Here is an 11,678-nt window from a genome sequence, read left to right as displayed (position 1 = left end):
TATGCTTTGTGTTGATCTCTATATATCTATACGTTATATCATAATCTTAAATTATAATATTTTAAAACTTTCTACTACCGATTATAATATTTTTTATATATAATTTTCAATACATAAACTTACTTTAATTCTCATTTACAAAAACTTAACAAATTAAAAAATATGATAAATATAATTATTATACTATGCATTGTTATATCTGTGAGCAAGGCACGGCTACCTTTCTAGTAATAATAATAATAATAATATCTAGATACTTATCAAATCATGGAGACAGAGCCAAGTGAGGCAACCAACTGTCGGGCTCTGGCTCTCGCTTATCCCGTGAATGTGATTGCAGCGTGGAGGTTTACATCTCTTCCTTGCCCTTTCCCTAACACAAAAACACTTTCACTGCTAAAACCCAAAAAGATAAAAGAAAAAAAGAAGAGAAAATATCTGTCTTTGGTTTCAGTTCTTGTTCGGAAATCAAAAATATCTGCACACAAAATGATACAATAGATCAATTTTTCTGTGAAAAGTGAAGAGAAGCAGACAAACCCAATAACCCACCCCATTCCCAGGTACCGGATTCCCTCGTTTCTCTCTCATTCTTCTCTCTTTATTAGTAGTACGTGTGATTATAATCATAATAATAATTATAATATTAACAGTTCAGCCACTTTGAGTTCAAGTAAAGGTGCTCACTCACTTCCTTACTCTCTCTGTCTGTTTTCCTTTTCCTTTTCCTTTTTCTTGGCCCCGATTGCGTGAATTCAACTTGTCCACCTCTTACTTTCTGCGTGTTGTTGGAATTCATCAGTTTGACGTCATCCAAATTGGGTTTTATTTTCTCTCTATAATTTGAGAAACAACATCTGATTCTGATTCTGTTCTGGATCTAATCTATTTTAGGGAGAAATGGCGAATTTGGGATCCTCTTCAGCAACAAAGTCAATGAAATCAGTGAAACTCAAGTTTAGAATACCATATTTCACAGAATGGGGCCAAAGACTGCTTGTATGCGGCTCTGAACCAACGCTCGGTTCATGGAACGTTAAAAAAGGGTTGTTGCTGAGCCCTTTCCATCAAGGTGATGAGCTCATATGGACTGGAACTGTTGCAGTGCCGTGCTGCTTCAGTTGCGAGTATAGTTATTATGTGGTGGATGATGCCAAAAATGTACTGAGATGGGAGATGGGGAACAAGCGTAAGTTGATATTACCTCCACTGCTTCAGGAGGGTGGTCAGACTCTGGAGCTTCATGATCTTTGGCAGGTGCTACTTTGATTCACCTCTTTTTTTCCTTTGTTTCTTTTACAATGCTTTTCAGATTAATATTCTAAACACCGTTTTTGTTTCTAATGTTGTGCAAGTGCATATGAAGAGGTGTCCACTTTTTCTGCCTAGTAATAGCTAATTATTATTATTATTATTGAGTTTTGTATATCAGCGGACCCCATAGTGAATAGACAGATTTGCCTATTAGTACATGTCCATTTCGCCTTTATGTTTATATTTTACAGAGTTATTTGCTGTTTTGTACTTGTGTGTGGAAGTCTTCCGGAAGCAATTAATTAAGCTGTAATTTGACATTAGAAATTAATTTGTTCTCTTTACTCTAATCTTGTCTTACTTTTTCACCTGCCTGTAAAAGTAGTAAGCAACTTTTCCTCAGAAGTCACCTAGGCACTCTTTGCAAATGAATACTGCTTTATTGCATTCAGAGTGGACTGCTACTTCTATAAATTAACTTCGAAAGAGTTTTGTGAGAGAGATTTTGCAATCAACCTACCCATCGTCAAGGTTTTTTGAGCCTAATGTTATGCATCAAAACGGTTCATTTAGTTAGGGTCAGGTTACCCAAAGCTGCTGTTAACAGATTTCTTTGAGACATTTCTTGACAATGTTGATTTTTTTTAAAGAGCTGTTCTTCCGGAAGGGATGCTTGTCTTGGCTTTGTGGTGGATGGTGGATTGGTGATTGAGTAAAATTTGGTCATAGTAAAACATGCTTGTTTCTTGACATTGAAACTGAGCCGAAAATTTTGTGTTAACAAATCCAGACTGGTGGCGATGCTCTTCCTTTCCGAAGCGCCTTTAAAGATGTCATTTTTTGCAAAAGTTCTACCTTGAATATTGATAGGCAAGAAGTAATCCTTCAGGACAAATTGGATCAGGGAGGTAATTGCACCATTTCTGACCTTAAATTTTTTTTTTGGGAAATTTGAGTTTAGCTAATACATTATTGTGCATGAATCTGATTATGATACAGAGTCCGTCCTTGTACGTTTCAAAATCTGCTGTCCAAATGTAGAAGAAGGCACATCAGTAAGTTTTCTTATTCCCCAGGAGTTCTAAGGTGCATTAATTGTAAATTTAAAAATTTGCTTGATGTACCATCAATTCTTTTAGCTGCATGTATTTATGGTGTTTGACAAATGCAGGTATATGTGATTGGTAGCTCTACAAAGTTGGGGAATTGGAAGGTTCAGGATGGACTTAAGCTGCAATATACTGGCGAATATATCTGGGAAGCATACTGTGTAATTCCAAAGAGTGATTTTCCAATAAAATATCCTTTTTGAGATATGTCTCTCTAATTTGAAAATATACCATCTATTTTCAGTCTTGAGTTCGTTTATTGTTTTGCTATCTTTCTCTTTCCTCTTTCTTAACAAGTGTTCCACATATAAGTACTGTAAATATGGCAAGAATGGATGCTTGTCTTTGGAAATTGGTTCAACGAGGGAGCTCTCTATTGATTCCTCTAAAAGTCAACTGCAATACATTTTCCTTTCAGATGGCATGTTGAGGGTAAAATGTTTAAGGATACCTTAATAGTTAAGTGAATACTATAATGAGCTTTTGGAGTAGTGATGATGGTACTAGTCTATCAATTGGGTTTGTAGGAAATGCCCTGGCGAGGTGCTGGTGTTGCTATTCCCATGTTCTCTGTCCGGTCAGAAGTTGATCTTGGTGTTGGAGAATTTCTTGACCTGAAGTTACTTGTTGACTGGGCAGTGGAGTCTGGATTTCATTTAGTTCAGCTTCTACCAATCAATGATACATCTGTACATGGGATGTGGTGGGATTCATATCCATACAGGTAACCTTACAAATTAGATAGTGGATAACATTGCTTAAATTTTTTCAACCTTAAAAGTTCTCTCCATCCATTTCTCTTTACCTTCTGGATGGCAGGAGGTTATATGTTCAATTCTAACTTAGTTAATGCTGCATTTTTTCTGTCCAATAATTCTGTTGGCACCAGCAGATATGCATTTTCAAGTTGCAGATTGTTTCTGATTTTAGTTTCTCCTGATTTACTGCCTTAGGCTAATATTTTGTTTGACACCATGGTACTTGTTACTTCCTTTTGAAGAGTGCTTATTAGGGATTGCTGAATACAAGTCATAAATTTAAAGTTCCAACTTTAAAATTTCAATATTCTCATGTTTCTGTGGCAGCTCATTGTCTGTATTTGCATTGCATCCATTGTACCTCAGAGTACAAGCCCTTTCTGAAAATATGCCAGAGGATATCAAGGTAAGTTGACAACCTGTTTTCCTTAATTTTTACCTAACTTATCTTTCAATTTCATGTTACGGATAGGCCCTTTTATCTTTTCCTAAAATCACCGTGTTAATTCTTTTCTTTTCAGAATGAGATTAGAAATGCCAAAGAATGCCTGGATGGAAAGGTAAAACTTCTACTATTTTTTATTGTTTTATCACATGAAAGATATTTTAGTTGATAGATTGATTGTGTTAATTATACAATGGCATTGCCAAAAAAACAATTTTTGGAAATAGGATGATGGATGTTAGATGTCGTTAGCCGGCTCTATGGTAATTGGCAAATGAGCACAATAAATTCCTTGCATTTTCTAGTTTCTTGAAATCTTAAATTTGTACATCAATCTACCCCGCCGTACGGCCGGACCTCTCTTTCTTTGGATTCACTTGGAATGAGACCATAAACTATTGGTCTATTAAATTTTCCCAATTTATTTATCTTAAGACTTCAGTTGTTAACCGGCCACCATTCTTGATTTGTAGAAAGACTAAACCTTTCTTTATGAATTATCTTAAGAAAAAAACGAACTTTCCTCTGTTGCATACTGTCATTTATGGTATCTAGCTTCTTTCTATCCTTAGCTGTTTTTGAATTGGTAGGGCCTTGGCTTGCCTCTTCTGCCTTTGAGCTCAATTCACCTTCCTTCTCTGTGCTTCCTTCAGATTACTCATCCATAGCTTCACGATTAAGTGTAGATCTGGAACCCTTTACCATACTACTCAATGATGGTGGTAGCATAGCCATCTCAGAGTAGAAATAGGTTTTATGGACAAACTGATGTCTACTAACTAATTGGTTGATGGAGGATGGAAATATGCTAGTTGATATATTAAGTGATCTAGGACTGGGTTTTGTCATTGTTTTTAGAAGATTCTAATAAGATTACAAGTCAAAATGTAGTGGATAGTGCCTTGCAAGCTCAACATCTTCTGATTGTTTTTGTCAAGGTAACAGTAGTTCATATTGCCATCTTTATGCTATTTTTTATTTTCATGGCCATACCATTTTATCTAAGCTTTCAAAGTTTAACTGGATAAGATTTATCCAAATCCAGACACAAGACGTATATTCTTTGAATTCTAATAATGACAGAAGATTTATGGGAGAAAAGGAAAAAGGCTAAAAGATTAAATCAGTATCGAAGTGAACATCTGCAGTGATGAAGTAAATTTTTTATTATATGCATCCCTTTCATCTTAGTATTTATGATTGTAAATATTCTAATGAGATATTTTTAGTATATGCAGGATGTTGATTATGAGGCTACGATGGCTACCAAACTTTCAGTTGCCAAGAAAGTCTTCATGCAAGAAAGGGATTTGATACTTGACTCCAGTTCCTTTCATAAATTTTTTTCTGCGAATGAGGTCTTTTAAACTTTTGATTTCCTCCATCTTTCAACCATGTATAATAGTCAAAAGTCCTAATATCTCTTTACATATTCTGTTATCTATTAAGTTTGTTAATTTCCAATGTATGATTAATATAGTGAATGTTGTTTTAATTGGTAAAAGGATTGGTTAAAACCGTATGCGGCTTTCTGTTTTTTGCGGGACTTTTTTGAAACATCCGATCACAGTCAATGGGGCCGTTTTTCTAATTATTCTAAGGACAAGGTAATGATCCTTCAAACTTTAACTTGAACTTCTAAGTTGAGCCAGGATGTTGAATATAGTTAAAATGTCTTCTCCTTTCAAAATTTTAACAGTTCATTTGTTTTGCCTTAGGTTTAATTGTGCAGATAAGCTTCTTTCCTTTAACATTTAACTCAATAATGTTTGTTCACCTTTCTTACAGCTTGAGAAACTTGTCTCAAAAGATACTTCACACTATGATACAATTTGCTTTCATTATTACGTCCAGTTCCACTTACATTCACAGGTAAGTGAAATTAATCAATTTCCAATGTGTTGTGCATCACCCTTTCTCTGCTTGTTTGTGCATATATATTGATATATTTCTCACTGTTGAACAAATTGGTCTCTTGGTGGTTATTATTTGTTAATATGATGGACAGTTGTCGGAAGCTGCAGCATATGCAAGAGCTAAAGGGGTGATCTTGAAAGGAGACCTACCTATCGGTGTTGACAGGAATAGTGTTGATACCTGGGTCTATCCAAATTTGTTTCGCATGAACACCTCTACTGGGGCACCCCCAGATTGTTTTGATAAAAATGGCCAGAATTGGGGATTTCCTACATATAACTGGGAGGAAATGTCAAAAGACAACTATGCTTGGTGGCGTGCTCGCCTAACTCAGGTTTTGCTATTTCATTCTTTCTTTTACAGTTTTCTTTTAGACCTTTATCCTAAACCCAATAAGCTGTTTGGATGCAGTTTTAAGGACAAGACATGCTTTTTTCTGTTTCTTCGACACTGAAAGTTTGATTATTCTCTTTAATTTCATTGCAGATGGGAAAGTACTTTACAGCTTATAGAATAGATCATATATTAGGCTTCTTTAGAATTTGGGAACTCCCAGACCATGCTATGACTGGTCTAATTGGGAAATTCCGACCATCTATCCCTCTAAGCCAGGTAATTCCTTGAAATATGCAAGGGGTATGCTGGTATATAACATTAAAGGGAAGCAACTTTGCTCTTGATGTAACTGTAAATAATTCTTCTATTTCAGGAAGAACTTGAAAGAGAGGGTATATGGGACTTTGATCGCTTGACTCGCCCATATGTTCAAAAAGAATTTTTGCAGGTGAGGAATGTGTATCTTGGTGGTTCAAATTGGTTTTCTCTTTAAGAATGTTGACTTGTTTGCATATGTAATTAGCTAAATGCTCATTTTAGGATGTAACATTTACCAAATTCTTCATTTCAGAAGGCAGACTATCTTTACTTTAAAATCAAGATGCTATATTTTTTATTTTATCCATTTAAGAGAAATTGATGGAAAAAAGTTAATGGTTACTGTTAATGGCACTAATGGTTGCCATGTGGGGATATAGATTTGCATTCTAATTGTTAACGGTAATCGCTAACTTCTTTCATTTATTTTCCTTGAATGGATCGAATTGGAAAGATTTCAGCGTAATTTGAAAAAAATAATAGGTTGAATCCTAAAATGAAGAATTTGGTAGATCTTAGATCCTAAAGTGAGCATTTAACCTTTGTAATTTGCCTTACGACGTTTGAGTTTCTGTCCAGTCAGTATCATCTGTTACTTTCTTATGCATATTTACTTCTTACTTTGTTTTCCCTTCATATGTCAGCAAAAATTTGGAGATTCTTGGACTTTGATTGCCGCAAATTTTTTGAATGAGTATCTGGACCGTTATGAGGTGATGATCATACTCAATTGGCTACACTTTGATTTTCATTTCATTTTTCCATTCAACTCTTGAAGTTAAGTGATTTCATACTAACTTTGAACCTTGAATGACCATGTTGATTCACCTAATTGACTGAAGGTTATGCTAATTTAACTGGCTAGTAACTGCATATTTTGGAGCCATTCATCTAGATACCCTTGGTTGTCTTAATTAATTTTCAAACAAATGCCAAGAGGGGCTTCATTGGGATTTGAAAAGATGGGATCCTTAATTTGAGTAATTATTTGATCAACATGTCTCTAACAATCATAAGATGAAATGCTTTTCTTTAACGATAGAACTCGCATTTTCTTTAGCGTATTCCAAATCCAAAGTATTTATATGTGCACAGTTACTTTAGTTTTTCTTAATCAGATTTAATTACTAAATTTGTTAATATCTCCTTCCATTAGATAATTTTATTTCCCCCTTTTCGAGAGGCGTTCCTGGTCATAAATTGCTTGCTGGTCCATTGATATCTCTTGGTTCTATTGTTTGAACTCTGACATTCTTTAAGATCAGAATAAGAAAACTTAATTTCTTTAATACTATCAATCTATGGTATATATCCTGCAAAAAAAAAAAAAAAGAATTTCAATGCAATAAATTAGTATGTAATTTGTGGTTTTTAGTGTAAAAAAGTTTATTTATCATCTGAAGTTTAATGTAAAAAGGTTTTTACTCTGTTTCTTCTTTTCATTATTATTGTTATAAACAACACCTTTTAGCTTTGTGTTGATTGTGAAACATCTATTTTTATCACGAGAAGGGATCATGAATGGGCATACTTCATTAAATTGGTTCCACCATTTGTTTTTAATGAGTTGTTAGTAATAGTGCTGTTTCAACAAAGATCAGGGCCTTTAGAATGGCCTTCGATGATTTTTATCATTTCGTGCATGAAATTCTAGTTTAAGGAGGACTGCAACACAGAGAAAAAGATTGCTGCCAAGCTGAAGTCATGTGCAGAAAAGTCCTTGTTGCCAGAGAGTGAAGATAAGATACGCCATGATCTATTTGATCTTTTAAAGGTAGCTAATGTATACTATATATAAATGTGGTTTGAGTGGTGTAAAACTTTTGTGAAGACTATATTGCCCTTTTGTTTTTAATCAAGTTTCAATCATGTCATCCTATTAGTATTTAAAGTAATTTTTACAATATCTATTTGTTAATAGAGTGCCTATGCTATTAGAATAAAACAACCTTGAGCAAAGAGATGAATCTTAAAACTCAATAAAAGAACTTGTGTTAAAAATTAATTAACTAAACAAAACAATACGAAAGACAAAAATAATTAGTTACAAAATTTAGTTGAAAATTATTGTTAGAGTTCAAAATCAAAAAAATGCTTATTTTACTAGAGTAGCTTGTAAATTATATTATTTTATTAAAATAATTAAGATATCACATCATGGTTTTCGTGCAAATTGCAAGTTAACTAAAAGCTAGTATGGCAAGAAGGATTTATTGATTTAGATTCTTCCTGGAAACTTGTAGTTGTCAAATACGAGGCTTGTGCTGGAAACTTGGGTCTTTTTCCTTATTTCATTTTTTGGTTGTTCAATATTTTCTAGTCCTCATCTTTGACTATCCAATTAATTCTCTATGCAGAACATAGTTCTCATCAGAGATCCAGAGCATGCAAGAAATTTCTATCCACGTTTTAATCTTGAAGATACTTCAAGTTTTAGGGATCTGGATGATCACAGGTAGTTAGATCATATTAACTTAGTTTTTCTTTAAGACGAATTCACAATCCTAATGTTCAGTTAACAGCCTTATTTGATTTTGAAACACATCAACTTATGGATCTCTAACTGTTTGTCACATAATATAGCAAAAATGTTCTGAAACGATTGTACTATGATTACTATTTCCATCGGCAAGAAAAGTTGTGGCAGCAAAATGCTTTGAAGACCCTCCCTGTGCTCCTAAATTCATCAGATATGCTGGCTTGTGGGGAAGATCTGGGCCTTATTCCTGCATGTGTTCATCCTGTATGTTCATTCAACCTTTTCTCATTCTTAACCAGAATGTCTCCTTCCTCCCTTCTTCCTGCATTTTGCTTGTAGTATGTATTCCTTGATTGTTATTTTTATCTGAAAATGCAGGTAATGCAAGAACTTGGGCTAATTGGCTTGCGTATTCAACGTATGCCCAGTGAACCAGATCTTGAATTTGGTAATCCTTCTCAGTACAGCTACATGACAGTAAGAGCCAGTATCATGTCGATTTGTATTGAACATATCATATGTTTTGGGGTTATTTAGGAATCATTCAGCTGCATTTTTGTCTCTGTCCTGTAGTTGGTGAAGATACTAGGATCTATTACTTTATATAGTTTTGAAAGGGGTCCACTTTGTGCAATGAAAAGATATACACTAATGTTGTGAAAAGTTGACTGACTTGAGTCAACCATATGTAGAAAAATATAACTTTGTGAGAAGCTTCTTTCTCCTGAATAGTTGTTACTCGACTTTGATTTGAAAATCAGTACTCCTATGCCTCAAAAGATGATGAAATATATTAACACTGAACTCTAGAGTGCTTCGTCCGTGTAATAAGAGTGTCTGCCCTGTCTTTGAGAATTACTTCCAGTTAAAGGTTGGCCATTCAGTCCTTGTTTTTCTGTTTCCAAGATACATGTCCTTTTAGTGTTCCTGCCTTAACAGTGCACTCTGACGTGTGGATTTTTTTCTTCTTGGTGGTGGGGTGATAGTGTAGTGGGGAGATAGGTGGGTTAGTTTCTTTTAGTGTTAATATTAGAAAGGATGGGTAATACAGCAAAACCTTTTTCCCTGAAAAGCATGCAATGTCTTAGACAATGCACGGAGGTCTATTTTTTTTTTCCTGATGAATAGCTTTCACTCAAATCTTGGGGTCCCTAATTTATTCGATGTATTTAAATTAAGCTGCTCATATATAAAAGAAATGAATAAATTAAGAGTTGGCTACTGCAAATATATTTCAGGTGTGTGCTCCATCATGTCATGACTGCTCCACCCTGCGTGCCTGGTGGGAAGAAGATGAAGAGAGACGGCACCGGTTTGTCTACTCTGTGATGGGGTCTGATGAACTGCCTCCTAGTCAATGTGTTCCAGATGTGGCATATTTCATCATAAGGCAACATGTTGAAGCTCCATCAATGTGGGCAATTTTCCCCCTTCAGGTTTGTGATGAAAACTCATCTACTTCAACATAATGTTCTGCAACTGATAGTTGCTAAACAAGTTATAATACACAGTTACTGGTGGCATTTTTCTAGTGCAGAAGTGTGTAAAACTATGGTTTTGATGGTCAGGATTTGTTAGCGCTTAAAGAAGAGTACACAAATCGCCCTGCAGCGGAGGAGACAATAAATGACCCCACAAATCCAAAGCACTATTGGAGATACCGTATGTTTCTTTTGTCCTCTGATGTCTCCTAAATTGGTCCAATATGGCTCTGCCTTAATATAATTCAAGCTGCTTCCCTGTTCCAATTTTTATAACGGTGCTTTACTTGAAAGTGGTATACTTAAATACTTTATCTTGCTTTTAACTCAGGTGTACATGTCACAATGGAGTCCTTGATGAAGGATAAAGAGCTTAAAGCAACCATCAAAGACCTTATATGCGGAAGTGGGCGATCATATCCTCCTATAGGAGAAGCCGAAAAGCAATTGAGTCAAGAAACAGCAGCGATAGCTTTGGAGAAGAAGCACCATGTCAGTGGTAAAGAAAGGACTCATAATGGAGTTTTGCAGAAAGAGAGTGCAGGTGTCATGTAAGCCCCTATAACATTATATACGAAAGTGATGCTATGCCACTCAATACGTGCCTAGTATGATTGGCATACCCTTAACAATAAAGGCTGTTTCTGATTGAAGGTTCGATATAGAAAATTCCTTCATTATTGAGGAATCTCAGTTTATTAAATAATTGAAGGACATTATTTAATGTTAAATAAAGCATATTTATCATTTTTGTTGTGCTTGTTAATTTCAGTAGAGCAGGAGGTGGGTTTACCTTTTCAGATAAATTTTTCACTTCCTTTCTAATCGAAGAAGTTTGCCTTACAAATTCGCCTTCGTGCACCCAATGATTTATTCACTCGTTGTTATGAAATGACATTTAGAGTGTGCTACATAAGAAATTACACGTTTCAGAACTTTCTGATCTTTGACGGTGTTTCAAGAATAAAGAAAAAAAAAAATTTTTGATTAATAACTCACGTTAACTCTTGGCTGTGTAAAAGTTGGTACGTCTATTCACCATTTATAGATGTATTAAGGATATAGAGATGAGATATTATTTTTAAATTTAAACAAATTAAATTTAAATATAATGAATAGATAATTTTTATTTAATGACAATAAATTAAATTTAAATTTATATTCTATCTCCAATATTTATTTGTAATTATTCAATTAAGAAATATTAAAATAATATTCAATATTAATTAATTGAATATTTGTTAATTATCTATAAATAATTAATAAAGTTGCATGCTATATGGATGCACTACATTAAAATGTAACATCTTCTGCTCATACACATTGGCGTCAATTTATATTATTCTCAATTTAACTTATTCTTCATTCATTGTCATACAGGAAAAATGGAACATGCGATTAACGGGAAAATAAAAGTACTAATGAGCAGTGAGATATTAAGTTATCATCTTACTAACATAACATCGCTGAGTTCTTGTCATACGTCAAATCATTTTAATCACACAAGATTTTGCATATTTGATCCCTCCTTCATGTAAGAGCTATGCAGAATCTCTTTATGTGTCTAAACTCATGGTTATA

The 11,678-nt window shown here is 34.3% G+C and overlaps 1 protein-coding gene across 4 annotated transcripts; it reads left to right on the top strand.

The window, feature by feature from the left end:
- The first annotated feature begins 284 nt into the window (after window positions 1-284).
- Window positions 285-10,844, top strand: DPE2 (disproportionating enzyme 2). 4 transcript variants are annotated; one of them, XM_089785318.1, is made up of 23 exons: window positions 287-563; window positions 895-1,257; window positions 2,045-2,162; window positions 2,254-2,309; window positions 2,426-2,557; window positions 2,673-2,795; window positions 2,891-3,087; window positions 3,449-3,527; window positions 3,643-3,681; window positions 4,796-4,924; window positions 5,072-5,173; window positions 5,355-5,438; window positions 5,575-5,817; window positions 5,970-6,095; window positions 6,193-6,267; window positions 6,782-6,850; window positions 7,792-7,911; window positions 8,495-8,592; window positions 8,721-8,880; window positions 8,995-9,093; window positions 9,855-10,052; window positions 10,185-10,278; window positions 10,429-10,844. In XM_089785318.1, the coding sequence occupies exons 2-23, from the start codon at window positions 901-903 to the stop codon at window positions 10,650-10,652; spliced, it is 2,922 nt and encodes a 973-aa protein (XP_089641444.1). In that variant the 5' UTR covers window positions 287-563; window positions 895-900; the 3' UTR covers window positions 10,653-10,844. The 4 variants fall into 4 exon arrangements, with proteins under 4 accessions (XP_089641446.1, XP_089641447.1, XP_089641444.1 ...); XM_089785319.1 differs by having other exon boundaries at window positions 288-563; window positions 4,805-4,924; XM_089785320.1 differs by lacking the exon at window positions 10,429-10,844 and having other exon boundaries at window positions 285-563; window positions 10,149-10,280.
- Window positions 10,845-11,678: the final 834 nt, after the last annotated feature.

Source organism: Theobroma umbraticum, unplaced genomic scaffold (assembly GCF_002168275.2).
Source record: "Theobroma umbraticum cultivar Fairchild unplaced genomic scaffold, ASM216827v3 scaffold_89.0, whole genome shotgun sequence".
In the NCBI taxonomy this organism is placed as follows: domain Eukaryota; kingdom Viridiplantae; phylum Streptophyta; class Magnoliopsida; order Malvales; family Malvaceae; genus Theobroma; species Theobroma umbraticum.
Note: the sequence above shows the minus strand (reverse complement) of the source record. Positions and strands in the feature narration are given on the sequence as shown.